Source organism: Mercenaria mercenaria, chromosome 14 (genome assembly GCF_021730395.1).
Source record: "Mercenaria mercenaria strain notata chromosome 14, MADL_Memer_1, whole genome shotgun sequence".
Lineage (NCBI taxonomy): Eukaryota > Metazoa > Mollusca > Bivalvia > Venerida > Veneridae > Mercenaria > Mercenaria mercenaria.
This window is the reverse complement of record NC_069374.1, coordinates 37,693,534-37,721,510: the sequence shown is the minus strand read 5'-3', so window position 1 is coordinate 37,721,510 and position 27,977 is coordinate 37,693,534. Positions and strand designations below refer to the sequence as shown.

General features: G+C 34.9%; 1 protein-coding gene across 1 annotated transcript; it reads right to left on the bottom strand.

Annotated features, from left to right (window-relative positions):
- LOC123526786 (receptor-type tyrosine-protein phosphatase mu-like) lies at positions 1-27,909 on the bottom strand. The gene is made up of 6 exons (XM_053522760.1): positions 27,836-27,909; positions 27,213-27,347; positions 21,861-21,989; positions 12,023-12,186; positions 3,720-3,855; positions 1-787 (listed from the first exon to the last, which is right to left on the bottom strand). Exons 1-6 carry the CDS (start codon positions 27,893-27,895, stop codon positions 725-727), a joined length of 687 nt encoding a protein of 228 aa, XP_053378735.1. The 5' UTR covers positions 27,896-27,909; the 3' UTR covers positions 1-724.
- Positions 27,910-27,977: the final 68 nt, after the last annotated feature.

Genomic DNA, 27,977 nt, shown 5'->3' with positions numbered 1-27,977 from the left:
ACGGTGTAACAAATGTGTTAGTGTAGCTTATGTATTATGCAGTTTAGAAAAGTGTTTTATTAGATCTAGTCCTTAATGCCCTATCTGTAAGTTTCCTGCAAAAATCTTGTAACTTATCAAATTATTTTCTTTCTGAACATATCTGGTGCAACTTACTATAAATCTAAATTTGTGTAATATAAAAGCATATTCAAAACAATAGGTTACTAAACCAACACCGAAATCTAGACAATGTTTTCTTCTGTATACGTTAGAAGGATTAGTACAATTTTATAATATATTACGTCAATTTCTTTAAAAAAGTCACAAAGCAATTCGTCAAACAGTGATATGATTCAATTTAAAATCAACATTTTATGTTTATGACAGAAACAATATACAAGCAATGACAAAATACTGCTGCTTACCAGCAGTCGTGTTACCTCAAAGTGATGTTACAATTATACTAGTATAATGTCAAAGATATTACTAAAATGACGAGCCTATAACGTATGCTCCTAGGACAGAGATTTTATACCAGGTGTCAAATCTGATATAAAACAAGCGACAGAAGTGTTATTTACAATATAGCATGTATAACCATATATCAGTCTGCCTTTATTTATATATTTATTGAGCACAAATGCAGATCTACATGTAGAAAACACTTTCCCCCAAACTGTGCATGTATACGTTTAATATGTAGAAAGACGAAGCTTTTTAAAATGCTAAGCCTGGTTCCGATTTATCCTAGCATATTCATTTTGATGTATGCACTTGTTGCCTGATAGCAAAATTTGAGCTGCTCCTGAAAAAAACATTTCCACACGTAACTAAGTATAGACGACAAAATTTTATTTCACAATAATAATAATAATTAATATGATTAAATATTTATTACGAAGGTAAAACATGAAGACAATATACCATAGAACAAAATAGTACGATGAAAAATTTATTTACAATGAGGGTTTCAGACACAACAAATGTTTAATGTAGAATTAGTGAAATTTTACTGTGGTATGTTTAGGACATGCAATTATTTTTTTTAGGATTAAATTATCTTGAGCGCTCAACATCTTATCTCGTGCGCACGACATCTTATCTTGAGCGATCAACATCTTATCTCGAGCGATCAACATATTATCTTAAGCGATCAACATGTTATCTCGAGCGATCAATATCTTATCTCGAGCGATCAACATGTTATCTTGAGCGATCAACATATTATCTTGAGCGATCAACATCTTATCTCGAGCGATCAACATATTATCTTGAGCGATCAACATCTTATCCAGAGCGATCAACATCTTATTTCGTGCGCACGACATCTTATCTTGAGCGATCAACATCTTATCTCAAGCGATCAACATATTATCTCGAGCGATCAACATATTATCTTAAGCGATCAACATCTTATCTCGAGCGATCAACATATTATCTTGAGCGATCAACATATTATCTCGAGCGATCAACATCTTATCTCGTGCGCAAGACATCTTATCTCGAGCGATCAACATCTTATCTCGAGCGAGCAACATATTATCTTGAGTGATCAACATCTTATCTCGAGCGATCAACATATTATCATGAGCGATCAACATATTATCTTCAGCGATCAACATCTTATCTCGAGCGATCAACATATTATCTTGAGCGATCAACATCTTATCTCGAGCGATCAACATCTTATTTCGTGCGCACGACATCTTATCTTGAGCGATCAACATATTATCATGAGCGATCAACATCTTTTCTCGGTCATCTTATCAATATATATTAAGGACCTTTGTGTGATTTCAGATCATTAGTAAAAACATACGGCTGCCACCGTTCTTGTTTCGATTATACTTATAACCGTTTCACATGTTTGCAGGGTTAGAAATCTAAATACGCAAACTGATATAAAATGCAGCAAAAAATCAGTGATGATACAAAGAAATAAATTTAAGTCCTTGAAAAAAAAAATTTAGTTCGTAGGCTTCGCCCATATATTAAAGAATTTCCTTGTTTTCCCTTAATTCATGCATGCAACTATTCTGCGCGAATTTATCAGTCAAACTGAAATTTGTTGTTTTTCTAACATGCAGTATGTATCATTGGTTATGTTCATTTGATTTTGAAGGAAGGATGACCAATTATATGCATTGCTCTCCCAAATGATGTGATAAACTTGTACATGTACTTGTGGGAAGTTTAAATAACAGCGGCATAGGCGGGAACCTAATTAACAACTTGTTCGTATGTTTACTGATGACCTAAATGCACACACAAAGGGCCTTAATATATATAAATAAGATGTCGTGCGCTCGAGATAAGATGTTGATCGCACGAGATAAGATGTTGATCGCTCAAGATAATATGTTGATCGCTCGAGATAAGATGTTGATCGCTCAATATAATATGTTGATCGCTCAAGATAATATGTTGATCGCTCAAGATAAGATGTCGTGCGCACGAAATCAGAAGTTGATCGCTCGAGATAAGATGTTGATCGCTCGAGATAAGATGTTGATCGCTAAAGATAATATGTTGATCGCTCGAGATAAGATGTTGATCGCTCAAGATAATATGTTGATCGCTGAAGATGATATGTTGATCGCTCGAGATAAGATGTCGTGCGCACGAGATAAGATGTTGTTCGCTCAAGATAATTATGTTGATCGCTCAAAATAAGATGTTGATCGCTCAAGATAAGATGTTGATCGCTCAAGATAAGATGTTGATCGCTCAAGATAAGATGTCATACGCACGAGATTAGATGTTGATCGCTCAAGATAAGATGTCGTGCGCACGAGATTAATTTAATCTTAAAAAAAAAATTCATATAACATACAACCGTAAAATTTAAATATTTCCGTCGGACATCTTTTAATAAAAGTGTAATTGCTAAATGCAAAATACATTTATCACACCAACAGGCACAAAGTGACAATTTTAGAATAATTCAGTTTATCATATGTTTGACTGCGTGGTAGTGCAATGAAGCCATTATATATTTTTTGTATTACACTGGTGTGACATATCTTTGATGTTTACTTTGCTTTAACTATAGGAGACGTTGGTCAAATTGGATTGGTCTATAATAGGTAAAGAAATAAAAAGAATATTAAATAGTTGTCTTTCTAGATAGAATTTATGAAACTGGTTGAATAAAGTTAATAAAATAATCGGCAGAACCTCGCATTTTATTATTACATTACTCTTGTTAAACAAATTCCATATGAAAAGATACTCCATATGAAAACATTATCCTGTAACAGAAACTTTGTATTTGATTTTTTTAAATCCTTAAGCTAGTTTAAATCCTTACACTTGTGGGAATATAATTCCAAATGTCCATATACCCATACCAGAATAATATTTTCACCTGTCCTCAATCTTGATTTTTTCCAATTAATTTTATTATATACATGTATATCTAAGAAAGAATATTTGATACTAAAATCTCCAAGAGCGAACCAATTAAAATTAAAACAATCTGCTGTCCGTAACTGTTGTTTATAGAAATCAATCCAAGAACACGGACTGTTTGGTGTTAACAAAATATGCTTATAATACTGTTCCAAGTGATGCAATGTTTTATGATAGTCGTCACGTATTTATAGTTACATGATGTATTATTTGTATTGAACAAAAACAAAAGATAGATAATAAAAATTGATTAGATTGTACTTGTTTCAAATAAAATGATATGTCTTTCACTAGCAATTTCATGATAACATAAAGAATCAATTTACCATGCTAGTTATTGCAGTTTGCCGTCTAGTACGCAGATGTCTCAGGGTATTCAAGACATTGACCTGTCGCTCAAGTTTGATTTTCTCCATTAAAATTGCCAATGCACAAAATAGCCCACTTCTCTCATTGGCTTTCCTGCAAGAATACAAGTATTATTTTATAAACACAATTTTACTAGAATGATATTTGCAAAAGAAATAGCTGAATAATACAACAGTCAAATGTGTTAAAATATATGAAATATATCTTTAACTCAATTTATGCATACGTTAGAACATATCTGTTTAAATATCTAACAGCTCTTGAGAATAATACAACAAAAGCAACACCATTTATTACCGAAATGTAGACCAGATGGCTTAATTTCGAGCTTACCTAATGACATGACAGTCATGTTCTTGAACAGTCGGATTAATTTGAACACTCCCTATGGAAGGGCACCCAGGGACCATTGTGCGAAATAATTTTAAATTATGAAGCTTTTTATTTGAAGATTCTGTTAGTCATATTTTTTTTATGCTCCCACTTTTTTTTTTTTAGGGGGGGGGGACATATAGATTTGCCCTTGTCCGTCCGTCCTTCCGTCCTCCGTCCGTCCGTCCTTCCGAGAATGTTGTGTCGCGCCTAGCTCCAAAAGTATTTGACGTAGAGTCACAAAACTTTACAGAATGTTGGTCAGCATGTGTAGTTGTGCACCTGGGGTTTCGCGTCCGGATTCATTCAGTCATGTATGAGTTATGGGCCCTGATTTTGTAAACATTGGTCATTTTAGTGTTTTGTCGCGCCTAGCTCCAAAAGTATTTGACCTAGAGTCACAAAACTTACTGGAATGTTGGTCAACATGTGTAGTTGTGCACCTGGGGTTTCGTGTCCGGATTCATTCAGTGGTGTGGGAGTTATGGCACCTGACTTAGTAAAAAATTGGTCATTTTAATGTTGTGTCGCACGTAGCTCCAAAAGTATTTGATCTAGAGTGACCAAAGTTTACAGGAATGTTGGTCAGCAAGTGCAGTTGTGCACCTGGGGTTTCGCGTCCGGATTTATTCAGTCATGTAGGAGTTATAGCCCCTGACGTAGTTAAAAATTGGTCAGTTTAATGTTGTGTCGCGCGTAGCTCCAAAATTATTTGACCTAGAGTCACCAAAGTTTACAGGAATGTTGGTCAGCATGTGCAGTTGTGCACCTGGGGTTTTGTGTCCGGATTCATTCAGTATTGTAGGAGTTATGGCCCCTGACCTAGGAAATAATTGTGTCCATTGTCATTAAGTGGGGGCATCTGTGTCCCATTGACAAATTTTTAATTTCTTTTTTTTTTCATTTAAATCTCGTTTTTCTTTACATTATCCAAGTTTGAAACAATTACATGTATTACAAATTTAAAGAAAGTACTTTTTGTGTTTTATTGTAAATGGACTGTTTAATTGATTTGAAGAATGGAAATATACATTTGTGCATTTACTTTTAGTTGAAATCCTCATTTCTGAAGGTGTTTTTTTTTTGTTTTTTTTTTTTATTTCAGCAACCAAAGGTTGCTCATTTATTATCCCCGTCATTGTGGAGAGTGGGGTCGGAGAGCCATCCACCACTTCCCCTTACAGAATCATGTATAGCAACTACTCATATAATTTTTTTAACTAATAATAAAGATATTCTGGCAGTTAAACTTCGTTTAAAAATGGGGTTTTCGTATTTTTTTTCCATTTACGATGCGCTTGTGCTATTCTAGCCAAGAAAACTGCCCATTATTGTATAGCGTTTTAACTCTTCGTTTCAAAATGTTTGATATGAACACTGGTTTCATGCATTTATATAATAGTAAAAACTTTTATAGTATGTTTCAGACACGTTATTGAAATTTCGTTAGTTTAAATCACAGTTGTAGCTATGCTATAGTGATCCAAGAAGTTTTTTTTACATTGTAACTATATCTAACATTTTGTGTCAGTGTTCAAAATGGAGTGGTAGATTTTGTGGCTAAATAACACTATGTACCAAAGATACAAACTCTATATTATATACAACTTAGTTTCAAAACACAGATTAGCCTAATTTATACTTAAAAAAAAGGTACATTGTAACAAGTTTTTGTACAGAAACAAATTTGATATGGATGTAGTGTCTGTTTTGGTTTTCTTTTACTACTGTGTAAAACTACATTACAGCCAATAGGATCCTTATCTAATGAAGGTGTACCTGAATATTTGGAGCGTTTGTAATTATTATAATTTACATAAGTTCCATTTCTAACATAATGAGCATGCTGTAAAAAGACATATATGTATACAAATGTGTTTCTTCAGTCTGTGTTAAATTTGAAAAAAACAAAAAAAACAATAGAGATACAGTATCAAATTTCAAAAACCAGTGATACAGCTAAGACAGTATGCTTTTGTATCTATCAGTCTACAAAAAAAAAAACAACAAACTTTTAAAAGGTCTTCGGTGCAAACTACTGAGGTTTCCTTCTTACTGTAAGATATTCAAGAGAAGTAAAAAAAAGTTTGTGGGGGGGGGGGGGGGGGGGGGGGGGGGCGGGAAAGAGGGAGAAGATGCTGGTGGAGGACCTCATTGTAATGATAATGTAGGCGTTAATAACTTCACTTTTTGCTAATTCTTTCTCATAGTGTTATTAAAAATGTATTTATTTAGATACACATGTACGTGTATATAGGTATATAACTTTAAATAAAATTATAACAGACTTTTCATATAGTATGTATGCTATTCACATTTCTGAAGATGTTGATCAACCTTCAATGTTTTTATTTTATGCGTGAACCATTTGTGTATTCTGTATTTATTTATTTGTCATCAATATCAGGATGCTTTTTGATGGTACATCAATTCATATTTTGTTTGAACATGAAAGTCAAAACATCTAAAATTGTTTACAATGTAGCTTAACAAATATGTAGAGAGAAACGCTTACATACTTTATAAAAAAAATGTTGTATCAGACATGTCTTTTCAAGTCCACAGTTTTAAGCGTATTATACATATATAATTTGAAAGATTATCGAAACCTAAAAGTCAATACAATAAACATAACAAATATTCGTTAGAAGTTCGTTGTATTTTTGGAAAAGAAGTAGCCTGTGCATTTTTAGTACACGCGGTATACTTAGCAAGCTTTACTAATACCATACTGGTGACCGTCTTGATTTTGTGGTATTTGTCTGCTAGGCACAGATCATTGCATCTAACAGTTCTGGATACTTGGTACTCTTACAAACATGATGACATAAGCATACAATTCAGTCTACGACATTACGCACAATGTTGCGACCACTTAGAGTAATATAAAAAAGTTCCCTTTGAACAAAAGTATGTGGTTTGAAATCAGAAGTGACCTCTATTGGTTAAACCCTAGTTTAGGGGACTATAGAATTGTACCTTTTCGTCCGTCCTTCCGTTATTCCGTCATTCCGTCCGTCCGCAATTTCGTGTCAGGTCTATAACTCTGTTATTCATCAATGGATTTTAATAATACCTAACACAAATGTCCCATATAATGAGACAACTTGAAGTGAGAAAAACTCGGACCCCTATGTAAAAGGCCATGGTCACACTTGGAGGTCAAAGGACAACAAGATGTGTTTTCTGTACGGTCTTAAATTGAAGAATTTTGATATTACTTGGCACAACTATTTCCCATAATAAGGTGTGTCATGCACACCTTTCAGACCCCTATTTTAGAGGTCAATGTCACACTTAGAGGTCAAAGATTATTATGGCATTAACAGGGTCTGTTTCATGTCCGGTCCAATAATCACGTGTCATATGCAACAACCGTAACCAAAGCTCAAAGGTCAAGGTAACACTTAGAGGCCAAAGATCGACAGAATCATTTTCCTGCCGGGTCCATAACTTTGTCATGCATTAAAAGATTTTAATATTACTTAAACAAGTGTTCCCCATTAATGCTACATTGTGTCATGCAAAAAACCCAGACTCCTAGCCCAAAGGTCATTGTCACACTCTGAACTCATATATCACTAGATTGATTTTTTCCCTTTCTGGTCGATATCTCTGTCATCCATGAAGGGATGAAGGGATTTTAATATTATTCGACATAAATATTCCCTATAATGAGACGTTTTGTCATACGCAACACTGAGATCCTTAGCTTAAAGTTCAATGTCTCTCTTGCAGGTCAAAGTTCAGGAGATTTTTTTCCTCTCCGGTACATAACTCTGTAATCCATCAAGGGATTTTGAAATTTTTGGCATAAATGTCCACAGTAATGAGACAACGTGTCATATGTAACACCCAGGTCGCTAGCTCAAAGGTCAAGGCCACGCTTGGAAAACAAAGGTCAATAAGTCTGTTTTTCCTGTCCAGTGCATAACTGTCATCCTTCAAGGGTTTTGATATTACTTGACGCAAATGTTCCCCATATAATAAGACGACTTGTCATGCGCAAGAACACAGATTCTGCACCAGTACAATCCCGTTCTCAGCAAGTAACTGCCAACTTCCCCACATGGATCAGAGGTGGAAGACGAATAATTTCAGACACGTTGTCTTTTAACAAATCACGGAGAACATACGGCCCTCCCGGGGATCGAACTCACGACCCCGCGATCCGTACTCTCCTTATTGAGCTAAGCGGGCGGTTTACTTTTTTATTTAATAAAGACGTTTTAAGCAAACAACAGCAGTAGATTCGTCTATATGCATATTTTATTCCAAACATTGGGTGTTATAATACATTGCATATATAACACAATATTGTATATACATTATTGACCGATATCACATCATTAGGTTATACTGCAGTTGAGAAAATTATAGCCACCTTCCAGTAGGGGGCTTTGTATTGCATGGCATTACTTCATTCACTTGTTCTTTATGTTTATTTTTTGTTTTGTCTCTTAATTTAATGTACATTTTTCTTCAGATCTACTGGGAAACAATTTCTAACATCTTAGCAGTCTACACAGTGTTACGGTAAAACAGTGTTTCCCTGGATCAACCTGGTCGATAAATGTAAGGAGGAAATACAATCCTCGATTTTATATTTGATCCAAGAACACCCAAAATCATTTCTATTGTAGAACGGCGCTCTTGTTACATTTACTAGTAGAGACCAGATTTTTCCATATCACTATTTTATTTCACCGAAACCCCTATGCTGGAAAATTCGCTAGTAAATGTCGCATTTTATGTAGGAATTTTCCTATGACATGCGGCGATTTCAGTTTTATCTTGATAAAACTCCTGATACTGTTCTAATATTGCAGTAGTTTGTTTCATATAAAGGTCCTATCAATGTTTAAAAGATATCAGTATTATCCGTGATTTTGAAGAGAAACAAAGCGACGGTGTATATTTCTATAGGCGGCGGTTTTTTATGTATTAAAATGCAAAACAATTATGAAAGTGTTTACCCACCGAAAATGTAAATATTTTGATTTCAATTAAGTTGGTCTGCAGTTCGCAGTTCGCGTTTCCAATTGCGAACTGCAAACTGGTCTGCAGTTCGCAGTTCGCAGTTCGCGTTTCCAATTGCGAACTGCAAACTGGTCTGCAGTTCGCGATTCGAATTGCAAACTGCAAACTGGTCTGCAGTTTACGATTCAAATTTCAAAGTACAGTCTGATCAGTCTGCACTGTCTTGCGCATTGTGGACAAAAATGCATTTAACAGTTGGTCTGCAGTTCGCAGTTCGTGTTTCCAATTGCGAATTGCAAACTGGTCGGCAGTTCGCGATTCGAATTGCAAACTGCAAACTGGTCTGCACTTCGCTATTCGAATTGCAAACTGCAAACTGGTCTGCTGTTTAAAATTAAAATTTCAAGGTGCAGTCTGATCAGCACTGCCCTGCAAATTGTAGACAAGAATGCATTTCACAGTTGGTCTGCAGTATGCAGTTCTTAGTTCACGTTTCCAAATGCAAACTGCAAACTGGTCTGCAATTCGCAGTTTGCAATGAAAAAATTGAAATGATATTATGTATTATTACATACTCGTTTCTATTCCCCGTTAAATTACACTGGTACCGGAAACGTCAATATTTTTCCATACACGGACGCCTGAATTTCATATCGGGTGCGTGACGTAATTCAGTGTATGTTGTTGCACTATTTTTTCTATTTAGTTCAGTATTGTCAATCCTATTCAGGCTATTGAACATATTTATATTTACATAATATTTATACGTGTAGATGCGTATGTAATAAAAAGGCTATGATCTTTTCATCGGGAAATATGCACTCGTTCTTCAGCGGAAGAATATTGCGCTCCTAAAGTCGCGCAATATTTCCGCTGATTTCCCGATACAAAGCTAATAACCTATAATAATCAGTAGGAATCAGAGGCCATAAATTCTCAGGAAGACTTCCAATTTCTTATTGGTATACATATAGGGTGATCCATAATCTTTGATAACATAAGTAACTTTAATAACTTTGTCAGTTTTTAAAATACTCTATATTGTAATATATATTACATTAGCATACACATGTAAGTTTCTTTTACACATAAACCTCATTTTCATATGTCACTTTCTTCAGTTACACTAGATGTTCAAAATGTCTCCCTCGAGTTTACAAAACGAGCTGTAAACGACGTCGAAAGTTCCTGATGGTGTCTTTGCAAGTTTCAGAAATGATATTGCACATTTCCTGGCGAACAGAATCCTTCAAATCCAGTAATGTGTCAGGCTTGGGAGAATAGACTCTTTCTTTCAGACATCCCCATAAAAAGAAATCTTATGGATTTAAGTCTGTTGAGTGAGAGAACCATTTAAAGTTAGTCTTCAGGGAAATCATTCTGTTTCAAATTTTCAGAAACACTGACAACATATGAGGTAATTGACGTCACGTTGACGTAGCATTGTCTAAGAAAAACTTGGGCAATTAGCTTTCTAACAAGTGCTGAACCATTTCTCTATCGCAAAAACTGACAAAGTTGTTAAAATTATTTATGTTATCATATATTATGGATCACCCTGTATATTCATTAAAACGAGGAATTGCATTTTTTTTTCAAAAGAACAACTTTATCAATCTCCAATCTACAGTATTCAAATTAGACGGGTATCTCCTCACATCTTGTATTTTCTGACAATTTTATATAAAATCTGTGCAAATCAGATGAAGCCGAGCTTTGCGAGTTACAAATTATACGTTCGCAAACTGGATGATTTCGCTATTTTGTCAGCCTTGCTCTGAACACACTTCGCCTAGAACTTTTAATTTGCAAAGGCAATATTTCTAATGAAACCCAAAAGGTGTTCAAGAATAACATTAAAAGACATAAAAATGATTAAAACACCAGCGATAAAAAGGAAAGGCGCAATACCGTGCGTAACGTCGTACGCTTTAAGTCATATGATTAGCAGAAAAAGCACATCTAATAAGTACATAATATAACAAGGATTCGCCCAATGGGTCATATTACGCCCGCCCGGCGTGTAATAAAATGGGTATTAATACAACGATGTTTGTTGGATAAAAGGGTGAGTAAGAATGTGGAAGTGATACATTAAGATACAATATCAAGAAACTTAGCAGAAAGTAACAAAAAGGCAATCCTTTAACCTTGACGTGTGAGCCACTGACCCCAACATCAATATCGATCTTTCTCTAGTAGTACTTAGTTATTGTGTAAAATCTGAAACCAGTACAGCCCTGGAAACGAAAAAAACAACAACTAAAAACAACAGAAATTAAGTCAGGTCTCTGTGACATTGACCTTTGAGTCACTGACCCCACCCCCCCCCCACCCCCCAAAAAAAGAAATAGGAGTCTTCCTATAGTAGTACCTAGTCATTATGTAAAGCAGTAGTTATTTCACTTAATGATTCATAGTCTGGTAACACTTGTCAGTCTCTCGGTTGGTATAACACAGCCTTTTAACCTAAAGACCCCAAAAACAATAGGGGTCCTATATAAGGTATATATATAATATAATATAAAGGAAAACAAGACCTGAAATTAAGTCAAGTCCCTGTGACATTGACATTTGAGCCATTGACCTCAAAAACAATAGGGATTTCCACTTATTAAGTAATAGCCTAATGCATTTAGTTTTTTTGTTTTAAGTTGTTACACTATAAGACTAAGAGTCCAGAATCAACTTTTTAGTCTCCAGGTCACTGTAACATTGACCTTTGACCCAAAAAACAATAGACAATAGAAATCCTCCTAAAGTTTTATTTATCTAACCGTTAAAGTTTGAAAGCTGTAGCCTTTATACTTTAGAAATAAGAGTCCGGAAACTGTTAACGGACGGACGGACAGATTGGCGTATAACAATAAAGACTGGCAGAGAGGAGATGATAAAATCTTTTACTTACAGACAATGTACAATCACGTGTGATCTCTCTTCGCCTAATTCATTTGCATATACTTTGACTTCATTCACAAACTGCACAAATTCTCTTACATCCACTGGTGTGTCGTGTCCAGTCATCCATTTAGTGTATTGGAAATGGTAAATAGTCTTTTCTCCACTGTCAATCTAAACAAAATTGATCTTGTAGAAGATTTTATTTCCCGTACAAGCTGTTTTATGTTACTTGTTAAGGCATATTTTTTTTTAATTTCAATTTATATGTGTAGTCCCATGTCGTAAAATCGGAGGTCGCACCCGTCGAGAGTCACTTGCATTCAAAGATTTTGAATCGATCATGTTGTTTTTCGTTTGTTGAAAGTAAACACATATGATCAGATAAATGTGTCGCGCCATGAGATTTTTGGCCCAAATGCGGCGTTACGTCATTCGAGAAAACCCCGATTAAAGTTACGTCACAAAAACAAAGTATTGTTCAACACGTTTTCGCGTCAATTAATGCATTTTATCAATTAACACTATATAGATTATATTGTATACGTGACAAAAAGAATATCTCTCCTTGATTGATGGTCGAATATTTTTATTATACATTTTTTTCATTATATAAAGTGGGTGGGGTACATAAAATACCACGGATTTGCGCTTTTTGTCGCCAACCCTAAACTAGATTGCACGAAAGAGTATTAAAATGAATTTCTGTTCAGATGAATAGTTTGCAAGTAAAGGTTTCATCCCTTTCATTAGTCTTGCTCGTATTTATCAAATGGTAAATGACAGATAGTTAACTAATTATCGGTTGTAAAAGACATCATTTTCATACCCCTATTTTCTATTTAAATCTCTTAAATACCCTTCATCCATCTTTAAATTGTCAAGAATATGCATTTCATTGTATGCGTAATGAAAAGTATATTTCTCCTTTATTATGGTCGAATATTTTTATTATGTTTTTTTTTTGCATTATATAAATACATATAAAGTGGGTGGGGTACCCCCTTTTTCTACTTAAAATCTTTTAAATACCCATCATCCAGCTTTATATTGTCAAAAACATAGATTATATTGTATATGGATAAAAAGAATATATCTCATTGATTTTTTGTCAAATATTTCTATTATACATTTTTTTGCATTATATAAAGTGGGTGGGGTACATATAATACCCAGGATTTGCTTTTTTTTTAGCCAAACCTGAACTAGACTGCATTATAGTGTATCTAAATAAATTACTTTTCAAATGAATAGTTTGCAAGTAAAGGTTTTTTCGACTTCCATTAGTGTTGCTCTTATTTAATAACGGTTTTTTTATTCTAATTATCGGTTGTAAAATACATAGCTTTTCCTACCCCCTTTTTCTGTTTAAAATCTTTTAAATACCCTTTACCCAGCTTTATATGGTCAAAAATATAGATTATATTGTATACGTGATAAAAAGAATATATCTTCTTGGCTGTTGGTCGAATATTTTTATTACACATTTTTTGCATTATATAAATTGGGTGGGGTACATAAAATACCCTGGATTTGCGTATTTCCTAGCCAAACCTGAACTAGAGTATCTAGATGATTTTTTATTCTAACAGACTGTTTCGCAGCGGTATTAATAAATGACTTTGAAAAATAAGACAATTTTAAAGGTTACTTCTTCATACTGTAAATTTTAGGTTAAATATTTTTATTTTATTCTCTGGTATTTTAGGTGCCAGCCCAAATCTTATAATAAAATGTACACAAAATTAGAACATTTTGCGTATTTTTCAAGCATAAGCCTTATGCGTAAAAGCAATGTTGAAAGATATATATTTGAACTGATTTTAGAAACATGATGCCATGTTTTGTTAGTAAAAAAGCGTTTTGAATCTTAAAAAACTGCAGATATACAGAGTTATCTCCCCTTAATATTCTCAAAATTCGCAAGAGGTTTTGTTTCGCAGGCCCGATTTTTCTGATCCGCGAGACTTTGTACTTTCATAATATGTATAGAAACTGACTATAGCATGACCGGACAGGTAAATCCTGTTTCTAGGCACTTTTCGCACTTTTGGCTCCCTGGTTAATATTATTGGGACAATAAATGAATGAAGAGACAAACGTCATTTAACAAGCAGGTATTGTAACATTTTCGTGTTTTGTCATTTCGTTTCATATCAAATAACTGACAGTTTATCGCCCTTTGTATCAACACGCCATTTGTAAACATGAAAGGTCGTGTGATAGGAAACTTTTAAACAGTAATTTGACGATTGATTTAAAAGGGATAATGAATGCAATGGCCATTGAGCGATTTACTGGTAAGTAGTAATATTTACACAATATGTAGAGTTTTAAAAATATAAATTATATCTATATTGACCGTTTTGTCCGTGTTTTTTTCCTTCAAAAATATCCCGGAATTGTCATCTGGGCTTTAATTCTAGCTAAAAATATTCAGCTCAGAGATGTTTATATGCCGTTACGGACCTCTGATGGTAATGGGAAATAATCAGAAAATTAAAACAGCGTCTGACTCAGTTAAATTATGTCAGCCAGAACACCCGCAGCTTTTCAAAAAAGAAAATCACCCCCTCCCGGAAACATTTTACCCCCCTTCACCATTCCACAACTGGGTTACCTCAAATTACCCCCTCCCCATCAACTTCCTCCAAATACCGCCTTTCTCTTTCCCATCCATTGTCATATGAAATACACCCTTCCTCAGCTTGGGAACTGCTTCCACACTACATAAACTAAATACATCCCCTCCCCCCTCCGCCGTTTCATTTAACTGTAAATTACTCCCCTCCTTTATCCTCCAAATAAGGGACCGGGGGGATGGGTTGGCATTCAGGAAGCTTACTTTTTTCCACAACAGTTTTCACTCTTATTTCTGATCAGTGTATCAGTATGAAAGACCAGTATGTCAAAAGTCACAGCCTTATCCATATTTATGTAGTGACTTACAGGAACAGTTGTCAGTTTGAATAAATTATTTCTTATTCATGTCAAACCCACTTTAATTAAAAAAGTATAAAGAATAGTGGCTTGTGTTTATTTTGTATAAAACAGATGCTCAATAGCTTTTCATGTAAGTTTGCATTTAGTTCACTTGACCATGATTGTTGGCTCACCACTACATAATGTTCTTTACAAGTTACAAACAACTTCTACACATTAAATGAATATATTTTAAACTTTAAAGACATTTTGTTAAGGAAGACATGCTTTTGATTGAAATATATTACACTCTTAATATAAATCTTTGTGTTCTATGTAATGAGGTAACTAGCTAAGCCATCATTATCTCATATTTCAGCCTTTTTTAAGTATTTTTTTAATTTTACAGATCAACTATTGATCAACTACTGAGAAACATCTGGCATATTGCTACAAATAAAAAGAAATTCTCAAGGCATGCCTACATACCACATGTAGGAAGAGTTTGTGGGTTTGTAATTTTCTGCATTTTTGCAGTTTTTCTATTGTAAGACAGATAAATACATCTTAAGAATAAATACAAAAAATAAATTCCTCTTAAAATAAGTAGAAGTAAGTTAAATACATCTTCAAATATCATACACATAAATGACCTGATTGTATTAATAGCATTTTCAAAGAAATCATTACTTAGTCTAGTCTAATATTTAGATTCATTCAACAAACATATCTAGCATAAAAGGAGGAGAGTGGAGAAATATGCATAATGATTGAATATCATCATACATGTATTTTCCCAAGAAATTATTGCAGTATTTGAGTATTCATTTAGTTAGACTGAATTAATTAATTATTTTAAGTGTATGTCTAGTAGTATGTCAGAAGATTAGCTAGTTTTTTGTATTCTTGAAAATTATGAGATTGATGGATGGATGGGTACTTATTAGTCATCCTTTTATGTAAATTACACAAAAAGACACTTTTAAAGTTATTAATACTAATGTATTTTTGTTTTGCAGAATGGTTGAAGGAAGAAATAATTTCCAGAAAAATAGAATTATTTATGAACTTGTGAATGGAAATGAAACCCAAGGAACTAATATATTTGATTACCATCCAGTTGAAAGTATGCCAATGGAATAAAGTGCAAGCAGCAACTGTCACAGAAGTCCACAAAATAAGGTCATGTTTTCTGCAAAAGTTCACCAAGCTGATTCAGCTTACAAATGGGAGTCAAGAAAAAAGTAAAACTAACTGAACTGCCACAGTTCAACTGTGAGGAATGTTTGGTAAAAGTATGTTTTGTTGTCAGAACAGCAATGAAGTGGTTGGAGTAAAACTGTTTTAATTGTTTAAGCAATACAGAATATTTTTTAAAACATACTCCATGCATAATATATCTTCAGTACTCTTTTTATTTAATCATACAGTTTCGAGAAATTTGACAATAAATGCTATCTTTAATTTTATAAGAAAATAGTGCATTGTTGCCATGGTATTAAACATTAATTCGACTATAAACTATTGTAAAACATCTTTCATGTTGTATATATGTTCTATTTGTTAAAAAAATTAATGTAAGGCATATTCTTTTCTAAGTATGAACTGCATCAACAAAACATTATGTTATCATATGAATCTGCCTTAAACTAGCAAGAGTTGTGTCGTGTGTATCAGAAAATTATGTATATCCCAAACTGTGTCACATCAGTTTACATGAAATGAGGTTTTCTTACTTTTGGATATGAAAGTAGACAGCTTTCGATGTAAATAGTATTTTGAAAAACACTTTAACATATTCATTTATTTCAAGAACTTGATAGAAATGGTACTTTTGGTAAGAAAATACATCATTGTTGCTATGGTAACGAGTCACTGATCAGTGTGACATCTGTACTACTACTTTAAGCAAAATCAGTTCATAATATTTCTAATAATTATATCTTTTTGCCTGATTTTCTGTCTAACAGTTACAAAGAAATATGTCAATGAGTCAAGTGTTCTAACAACAAGGTTAATTTGTCCTAGTTTTGTCATGTTATCTAACCCGATATCCAGTAAATCTATTTTTGTACAAAAGAAAGCCATTAGCTTTTTGCAAAAAAAATGTTATCTTTATAGCTGGGCAGATTACTGAAACAATACTGCATTTGGTGATGCAAGCATGAAATTTGGCATGAGTACTCGTCTGAGCCTACCTTTTTCAAAAAGCCCGTTAGCCACTTAAAAATTCAAAATGGCGGCCATTTTTTCAAGATGGCCGCCATAGGAAGTTGATTTTCGACTTGAACAGACCTATACCGAGTTCTTTTTTGTGACAATTTTGAGGAAAAATATCTCTTAAGATGTTTTGAGTATGCAAAACCTATTTTTGATATACAAGAGACTGGTTTCAAAATCCAATATGGCGTCTTTTTTTTCAAAATGGCCGCCGTTTCGTGTAAAAAATACTAATTTGCCATTAAAACTGACGTTCCTAGTAAAATTAATTTATGTTATAGTCAAATAACATATTTAGAGTATTGAGGGACAGTTTTTGTCTCGCCTGCGACGTTAGGAACTGACGGCGGACTAAGGCTTAGTTTTACCGGCGGCGACGGCGATGACGACGGTGATGGTGGCGTCAAAGTTAAGTTAATATGTTAAGTCTTTTTCTCAGAAACTACAAAGTTTATTGGGTTGAAACTTCACACATGGCTTTGTGGTCATTTGTCCCTTTACCAGGCTAAGTTCCATAACGCTGACGTACATTTTAACAAAATTATCCCCCTTTCAAACATAGAAATTTCAATATTAAGTCTTCGTATTAAGTCTTTTTCTCAGAAACTACTAAGTTTATTGGGTTGAAACTTCAGACATGTATTCAAGCCAGTTCAATAACCCTGACATACATTTTAACAAAATTATCCCCCTTTTTAAATTAAAAATTTCAACATGAAGTTTTCGTGTCTCTACATGGATATTGTTAATTATGTCCCTTTATGACCGTCACTGCTTGATTGGAACTTTATATAAGGCGGAAATATTTAAAGCCAAAATGTATACACGTAGGCACATCAATTTTGTTAAACAAAAGACCTGCTTTTAGTCATAGGTAAAGCAATGCAGATCTACTTTACTTGTTTCCTCTTGAAGGCATGTCTCAAGACTTTATATTTTGTCCAATTAGTTATCAAATTTGCAGCTGCATAGATTTGTACACGGGAGTCCAAAACGATAGCGTTTACACCTACTACAACATTCTGTTTTACATGCACATTTGTCAGTTCTTTACAGCTATCTGCAACTGGTGGAATCGTTGTCCAGTGTATCTGCAAAAGGTCACCTTGTTTTTCCCATCCCCATTCAGCAGGATTCTCGATTTCCATTGGGCGAAACAGTGCCTGTCCCCATATGCAACCAGCTTGGTATGCAGCACGCTTTGTGTGCTCAGCAAGGGCTGCTTGAGTTAGGGGAAGAGCATCATATGACCTCTGTTTTCGGGCAAACATGTTCAGTCTGACGCCATAAATATCTGGTATAGGACTTGACCTCTCATACATAAAGATGACAAACTTTTCAAGAACCTCCTTGTCCTTACTAGCACCGGCCTACACCTAGGTTATTAAAGACATCTGTCACCTCCAGACAGACATTCCAAGTTTGCCAAATAGCCTTTTAATCTTTTCCCCGGAAACCTGACACTGCATCACAACCTGTAAACGTATGGAAGAAAGCAATACCTTTTGTTTTTTCATGGTCGATTGATTGAATGATATCATGTATGGGAATCCATCTCAAATTTGTTCCCTGTCGGAAGGCCACATACAGCTGTTCAAGGCCAAGATCATTCAAATCAAAAAATACATGAATAGCGATGACAACAAAATCTGTGTCTGTAGCTTTAATGTCAAGCTGTTATAACCCTGCATAACTGCATGTCTTGCATGCATGAACATTCGTATATCGGCGTCCGTATGATTGCATAGCATCAGACCTTCAAGACTGATTTCCTGATTGGTTACAGCCATCTAATCTCTGGTCTCAATTACAGTAGTTGGTCAGTGTAGTCTGAAGTGTAAACGAAATGAGGACATGGCGCTAGACGAAGGGTATTGAGGGTTAATGATAACAAGACTGATCTTTTAAATTTTTTGGCCGACAGACATGTTGAAATGCAAACACACAAAGTACATTGTACTATAATTATGAACAGAGAAGAAAAGGCTGTATGCAATCAGGAAATCAGTCTCAAAGGCCTGACATCATGCCGTCAAAGGGAAGCCGATACACGGATGTTCATGCAGCAAGACATGCTGTTGCTGAGGGTCATAAACAATTTGTCATTAAAGATACAGACACAAATTTTGTTGTCATCACTTTTCATGGCTATTCAAGTATTTTCTGTGCTGAGAGGCCTTGAACAACTGTTTGGTAGTCTTCGGACAGGGAACAAATTTGAGATGAACTCCCATACATGATGTCATTCAATCAATCGGTCATGAGAAAGCAAAAGGTATAATTGCTTTCTCCCAAGCGTTTGCAGGTTGTGGTGTAGTGTCAGGTTTCCGAGGAAAAGGTCAAAGGCAAATTTGGAATGTTTGTTCAGAAGTGACAGATGTCTTTAATAACCTCAGTATATATCGGCAAGGGATATATGATGAGGATAAAGGGGTTCTTGAAAAGTTTGTCATTTTTATGAATGACAGGTCAAGTTCTACAGCAGATATTTATGGCGTCAGACTGGACATGTTTGTCCGAAAACAGAGGTGATATGATGCTTTTCCCCAACTCAATCAGCCCTTGCCGAACTCACAAACCGTGCTGCATACCAAGTTGGTTGCATATGGGGACAGGCACTATTTTGCCAAATGGATGTCTAGAACCCTGCTGAATGGGGATGGGTGACCTTTGGCAGATACACTGGACAACGATTCCACCAGTTTCAGGTAGCTGTAAAGAACTGACCAAATGTGCATGTAAAACAGAAAGTTGTGGCAGATATAAATGCTATCGTTTTGGACTCCCGTGTTCAGATCTATGCAGCTGCAAATGTGACAACAAAAATCTTAAGACATGCCTTCCTGAGGAAACAGTACAGTGGCTCTGCATTCGTTTACCTATGACACAAAGCAGGCCTTTTGTTTATCAAAACTGATGTGTCTGCGTATATTGCTACATACACTTTAATGTTAAAAAAATCCGCCTTATATTAAGTTTGACCACAAGTTCCAATCAAGCAGTGACGGCCATGAAGGGACATAATTAGCAATATTCCATGTGGAGACACGAAAATCTTAAGTTGTAATTTCTGATTTAAAAGGGGGCGGGATAATTTTGTTACAATTCACGTCAGAGTTATGTAACTTGGCTTGGTACAGTGCCTGATGACCATAAAGGCATGTGTGAAGTTTCAGCCGAATAAACCTAGTAGTTTTTGAGAAAGAAATTAATACAAAGACTTCACGTTGAAATTTCTGAGATAAAAGGGGGATAATTTCGTTAAAATGTATCTCAGATTAGTGGAAAATGGCCTGGTACAGGGACAAATGACCACAAAGGCATATGTGAAGTTTCAACCCAATAAACATAGTAGTTTCTGAGAAAAAAATACCTTTGACGCCACCACCGCCGTCGTCATTGCCGTCAGCGCCGGAAAAAGCTAGCCTTAATCTGCCGTCAGTTCTTAATGTATTTTCTTTTCATATTATTTTAAGGAGTCTGTATTTAGATATTCTGCCTCTATTTTGATACAGTTAGACGAAAATATGGTGTCCGAAAAGCGGTAATTTCTCCATAACAACGGCTGATTTCTATTGTCAAATAGCAGATTTGTACTTGGAACATGACAATCTGTCAGATTACCTGAAAAACACATTTTCGACCAAAATCGCATTTGAGTCAAAAATCTCATGTCCTGACACAAATTCGTAACATGTGTAAGCTAAGAACAGCTTAGGTAATTTTACTTAAGACTTAATAACAAATATAGTTCCTGCCATTTCGATAATGGACGAGTTGATAAACTGGACAAAAGCGGGACATAAGTACGTTGAACTTCGCAGATAGATTGCCACAACGTAAATATGGTTTCTAGCTGTATATACTGCAAAAAGGGCTAAACTAGCCATACAGATGTCAAATTAACTAAACGGCGGTATAACTAATGTCGTGACCTTAGTTTTCTGGGTTATCTTATTCATTCATCTGTACTGAATACCCAGTTTTTTCAATGAAACATGTTTCGTAAATCGGAAAACGAATTGCAAATAAGACGTTACTTCGTTTGATTTAAATAGTATATAGTTCCTTGTAAATACCTCATAAAATCGGATAATCCACCCCTTCTTATAAACATTTCATATTTCATAATAATGCTTTTCCATAATTAAACTTCATAAGAGTTAAATACAGCGAATCGCTTGTTACGCGTGCCAAAGAAGTGATGATATTCTAATACGATACCAGTGGAACTTCCACATTCTACACTTGTCAACAATAAGATAATATTGACATTGATCGTGTGTAAATAATACTCTTTGTAAAATCGTTATTCATCATAGAATATATGCATCCAGAAAAGAAATCTGAAGATAAAATCACATCGTGCCTTTTAGAATAATTCGATTACAATTTCACAGCAAAAACGACATTTCAGGTGTTTAAAGAATCATATAAATTTACTTTGAACAGATCTATGTGTATTATTATTTTTCTTTTCATTTGTTACTTAATGTTATTACATTTGCATTTGCTAATGCAAAAGATTAACTAAATTATAACCTATTGAAGCATGAACAACCTCAAATAAAGTTAGTTCCACCGAGTGCTTACTGCAAACAAAAAGCCGAACAGTATGCATTTTAAAATTCCGAACGCTGTTTGCTGTGGATTACTTAACGAATTATGGAAACTGTAGATCAGTGCTTCAACTTCAAGCATTTTACCTTTCCTGAATATTTAATCTTCATTTTCCTAACCACGTAGTTGTGTTTAGTTTCCAGTCTTGAAGACGATACTTTGAAATTGCCAACAGTCAATGTCTTTTTGTCATCAGGAAGATATTGCCCAACCGTCTAAAAAAAGAAACACCTCTAATTTCTAAATAATTGAAACAGATCCAATTTTTTAATAAAATAAAGAAAGTTCACTTTTTAACTCAAAATTGATGGGTCACTTTATGAAATGCTTTATAAACACGAAATATTAAAAACAAATACTTAATAGTAGCCAGGTTACGCGATAATTCAGTGTTTGCAGTTGACAAAGTACTAATGGGTAAAAGATCACTAGTAATTAAGGACTGATTTTACTCCATACTTTAGATGTACGTTTTAGTTGCTCAGTCCTAAAAATATAACTTAACGGCAATATCACAGGTAAAGTGATCAACTGGTTTAGCAATACATTGTCTATGGAACGTATTTTCAACGATATTTTTAAAACTTAGATATGTAGGCGGCGCTACGAATTCTGCCTATTCGATGCAGATGATTGGTAATGAAAGGAACAGTTTGTGTTTTAGGAATTATATAGTTTTGGTATATCAAAGATTTGAAGTTCTGTGCTTACATGATAGCATTATTCCACATAGTAAGGGAAGTCTTTTTAGTAAAGATTAAACAAAACAGTGTACGATTAAATAAGTAAGCAATTAAACGAGAAAGCCACGTTGGTCATAGATCGCTGAGTTTTACAGTTTGAGCTGGTAACATTTTCGGTAGAGAGCAGACCTGGGTTCAATTATTTTCAAAAGTAATTAATTAATTATAATTAAAATAGAAATGCTTCAATTAAATTACAATTATAATTACTTGCTTTTTACAGAAGTAATTAATTAATTACAATTATTTTAAGGAAAATAATTAATTATTTTTTAATTATTTGGAAATATATTCACAAATTGAATCATGATGTTACTATCAAAGACACATCAATGAAGCAGATTTATAAGTTCTAATTGGATTTCGAAAACATGAACACTTCAAAGTTTACTGTCTGTCAGTGAACACCATTCACAGATTTATGATGCAGTCGCTTGTTTATAAGTACTTATCGCATTTCAAAAACATTAATGATTCAACGTTACTGTCTGTCAGTGAACACTGTTCACGCCTACACACTTCCCCAGCTATTGAGAAGAGCCGTTCAACTGGCGCAGACTATGCTGGTAGAGCCAGGTAGGTTGCGGCCATCTTTGACAATATTGGTAGACTCTGCATTTACAGACCAGTATAACTGAAGAGGGTTTGACTCAGTTTTAGGTTCATATCCAGATTACATTAATACCTCTTTAGATGACAAGCAAGTGTGAAATTTATACCTCTAGGTGATAACAGCTACTGCACAATAATCTGTATTTTTGCCAGTATTTAATTGCCATATGTTTGTGACAGTTTGCTACATGTAATGGAAGAGTAATTGAATTTAATTGACAGTTATTTTGCATTTGTTTGGATTTTAATTAATTAATTACAATTAAAATAATTGATTTTTGTCAATTATTTTCAATTAATTAAAAACTGTAATTCATTATAATTAATTAAATTATAATTGTAATTGGACCCAGGTGTACTAGAGAGTCTTCTAAAATCATTTCGATATTTTCTTTTTGAAAACTGCCCTATAGATTCAGGAGAGATGCTTTTCAAAATCTACCACATGGATATTGAGGGTAAAGTAGCTCCGCGCCCCTACAGTTATGTTTCTGGTTCAAACCAAGGAGAATGCATGGAACGACTACAAAATTTCGTTTTACTTCACACCAAGGTGCCATAGGTTCTTACTCTGAACATATGAAAACTGATTATTATATTGGTTGCAACTTAGATTAATAGAGTTACTTTGGTCATTGTAACATTTTGCTGTGCTTATTTATTTGTTGTTTGAAGACGTCATTGTAACTATATTTTCTCAAAGAGTCTCTTGGATGCATTGATCAGAACATGGTGAAGCTCAATACTGACGAAACTGAGGTCATTTTGCTTCCACAAATCACACAAAAATACGCGAAGATATCTGCGTGCTAGAACGAATTCCAACATGGACATGGCACAGCATGTTAACTCTCTAGAGCTAGTTATGCACAACTTGGCAAATAGGCCACAGTAGATAGTATATCACAGCCGATGCTACAAAGTCTCTTATGAATTCTGTGATTACATCGAAAGTAGACTACTGTAACTCGCTGCTGTATGGAATTTCCAAAGACACACTGCAAAATCTTCAATGTGTACAAAACACAGCGGCCCGCGTCATAACCAAGACTACGCGGTACAATCACATCACACCAGTATTGAAGGAGTTGCATTGCTTCCGGTTCAGCACCGAATTGACAATTACATACAAAACCATGTGCAATAAATCTCACAAGTACATTGTCGATATGCTGGACGTGTACAAGCCTCGTAGAGACTTAAAAGGTCGGCAAATGGCCAAGTGTCTTTGGTTGTTCCTAGGAGTCCACCATTAAAGGATGATGACAGAAGTTATAAGCATGCAGCTCCAAAGCTTTGGAATGCCCTCCCCGCAAGCATCAGAGATTCTTATTGTCCGCATTAAAAAAATCTCTGAAAAAACCTCTTTCACACATGTTATATAAAATAACAAAATTGAAATACTGTTGAAAAATGGCGTTAAACCCAAAACAAACAAACAAAAAAAATCATGACAGGTTTGTTTCGTGTTGAGAAAGGGATTGCTCTCCTTTAATAGTGTATGTAATGTGATTTAACGTTGAGCAAAATTTACATTGTATGTATGCGTTTTTATTGATTTTGTGAGCACTTTTGAACGCACGCATTTTGTATGAAAAGAGTGCCATATAAATGTGGTATAATAATAATGATAATAATAATAATAATAATAAATAACTAGAAATTGCTTTTGTAAAAAAGCGCATGTCTCCCCCAATGCAAAGTCCTATAGGCAAGAAGTCAATAGGGGTCAGAAGCGAAAGTCAAAGAGACACTGATGGTTGGCTGCAATAGGGATCATCTACTTGGCATGTCCAGTCATCCCACTAAATTTCAACACTCTTGGCCTAGTGGTTCTCAAGTCACTGTTTAGGCTCCTGTGACCTTGACCTTTGATAAAGTGACCTCAAAATAAATAGGGGGCATCTACTCTGCATGTCCAATCATCCTATTACGTTTCAACATTCTAGGTTAAGTGGTTCTCAAGGTATTTTCCAGAAATGATTATACATGACCAGGCCCCTGTGACCTTGACCTTTAATAGACTGACCCCAAAATCAATCATGTTCAATCATCCTATGAAGTTTCAACATTCTGGGTCAAATGGTTCTCAAGTTATTAATCGGAAATTGTTTTCCATGTTCAGGCTCCTGAGACCTTGACCTTTAACAGAGTGACCCCAAAGTCAATAGGGGTCATCTACTCTGCATGTTCAATCATCCTATGAAGTTTCAACATTCTGGATCAAGAGGTTCTCAAGTTATTGATCGGAAATGGTTATCGATGTTCAGGCCCCTGTGACATTGACCTTTAACGGAGTGACCCATAAAACAATAAGGGTCATTTACTCTGCATGAACAATCATCCTATATAGTTTCAACATTCTCGGTCGAGAGGTTCTCAAGTTATTGACTGAAACGGTTTTCCATGTTCAGGCCCCTGTGACCATGACCTTTAACAGAGTGACCCCAAAATCGTTAGGGGTCATCTACTTTGCATGACCAATCATCCTATTAAGTTTCAACATTCTGGGTCAAGTGGTTCTCAAGTTACTGACCGGAAATGGTTTTCAATGTTCAGGCCCCTGTGACATTGACCTTTAACGGAGTGACCCCAAAATCAATAGTGGTCATCTACTCTGCATGTACAATCACCCTATGAAGTTTCAACATTCTGGGTCAAGTGGTTCTCTAGTTCAGGCCCCTGTGTCCTTGACCTTTGATGGAGTGACCCCAAAATCCATTGGGTTCATTTACTCTTCATTATCAATCATCCTATGCAGTTTCAACATTCTGGGTCAAGTGGTTCTCTAGTTATTGATCGGAAATGGTTTTCAATGTTCAGGCCCCTGTGACCTTGACCTTTGACGGAGTGACCCCAAAAACAATAGGGGTCGTCTACTCCAGCAGCCCTACAACCCTATGAAGTTTGAAGGTTCTAGGTCAAATGGTTCTTCAGTTATTGCTCGGAAATGAAGTGTGACGTACGTACGGACGGGGGGGGGGGGGGGGGGGGGGGGGGAGACATAATAATAAATAATAATATTTTTCTTCCTGTGTAAGAGTTTATAGAATTGTTTCTCTTCTTCTTATACTATTTTTTGTTTGTTGCTTTCTTGTAAGTTTATAAATAGTTTTTCTCTCTCTAATTCTTTCGTTTCCTTTAAACTTTTTCAAGTTTTTGGTTTTTATTTCAAGTTTAACATTCAGAACTGCAGTAATGTTATTTAGTTTCTAATATTTCTGTTTCTTTAATAAAGCGTTATCTCATTTTTTATCTTTATACGCCCGTGTTGGGCTGGCGGCCGGCGTCCAAAACCATGTTCGCTCTCTAAGTCCAACAGTTTTCATCCGATCTCCACCAAACTTGCTGACGATGTTTGTGGGCATAATATCTCGGCCAGGTTTGATAACCAGCCATATCCCCAGAGGCACTCTTGGATTATGGCCCTTGAAGTACTAGAAAAACTGCGAATTTGGCCTTGTCAGTTTTCATCCGATCTTCACCAAACTTGCTGACAATGTTTGTTGGCATAATATCTCGGCCAAGTTCGATAACCACTAAATTGCCCCAGGCATCCTTGGATTATGTCCCTTGAATAACTCGAAATCTCAGTAAGCCTTGTCCATTCAAACAGTTTTGATCCGGTTGTCAATTTGATCCCACATGGAACCTCACAAATACAATTCCTTCTTTCTTTTTTTTTTGTTTTTGGTTAACAAGGCATTACAACATTATTACCTTCATGATACGTAACTGAATACTTAGACGGGCGTATTCTATGACAGTATGGCACTCTTGTTTGTATTATATCAGTATTGTATTTTTCTTTTAAAATAAATTATATAAGTTTCCTTTGTGCCATAATAATATTCAGGCAAGTAATTTTGTTCCTTTTATTTCATCTTGATACTTACTGTTAAGAAGTAAACTAATAATTAATATATACTTTAAGATATCCGGGTCTGGATTTTTTTATCTAAATATCCTATTGCGGAATCGGGGGATTAAAAATGTTCTACAGTTACTGTTCAAGAATGCTTTTCTCTGGTCATACAAGCAACATTCCTAATACATGTACACGGAAACATATTGTTTGCTAACCATTCCGGGATCTTTCAAGTCTTCCATTGTGGCAATACAGGAACAGTCTTCTTGGTAAACCATAGTAATAAAATCAGCGACAGTACACGGCAACGGTGACTGCGCAGCAATAAAGTAATCCTTTTTCACAAAACTCTGCAACATGAAGAGAAATCATTTCAAAACTAGAGAGCAATGTTAATGAATCAGAATGTGGCTCAATCTTTAACCTGTACTGCGGTAGGCCGGCGACTACAATTATCTGCCGCTGGTTGTATATGCAGATGGGAATATTCGATTCGAGTTACCACCGACACAGTTAACCAAGAGCTGGATATTCCAATCTGCGTCTACAACCAGTACCAGATTACATTCCTTGTATACCCCATTTTACAAAATAATTGAATTAAGACAGCAAAATGAAAAAAAGAAAAACGCGGGAAATTACTACATCATATCTTCCACTGTCAAGGTACCAGATACATTTTGCACTCTTGGCAAAAAGCCTTCTAATGGAGATGAATGAAATAATTAGAATATGCAATATGTGTATTTATTGATATATATAATAAGATACTTAAATTAACATATCAGTATTGAATGGTAAAGGAAGAGTCTAAAATGTGCTAATTTTTAGTGCATACGTTTATGTAAATAGCGTTGATGTATTCAGATCCTTCATCTGTCCGGTTTAGATACAGCATTGCTCGAAATCGATTTCCTGAAATAAACATATAATCATTGTAAGAACTATTTTATATAAAACCATTAATGACCGTAATTTTT

Coding starts and splice junctions, on each gene's coding strand:
- LOC123526786 (XM_053522760.1), bottom strand. CDS start 27,895: ATGCTGTATCTAAACCGGACAGATGAAGGATCTGAATACATCAACGCT. Junction 21,990..27,212: donor ACTTGAAAGATCCCGGAATG/GTTAGCAAACAA, acceptor TTCTTTTTTTAG/ACGGTTGGGCAATATCTTCC. Junction 3,856..12,022: donor CACGTGATTGTACATTGTCT/GTAAGTAAAAGA, acceptor GTATTCTTGCAG/GAAAGCCAATGAGAGAAGTG.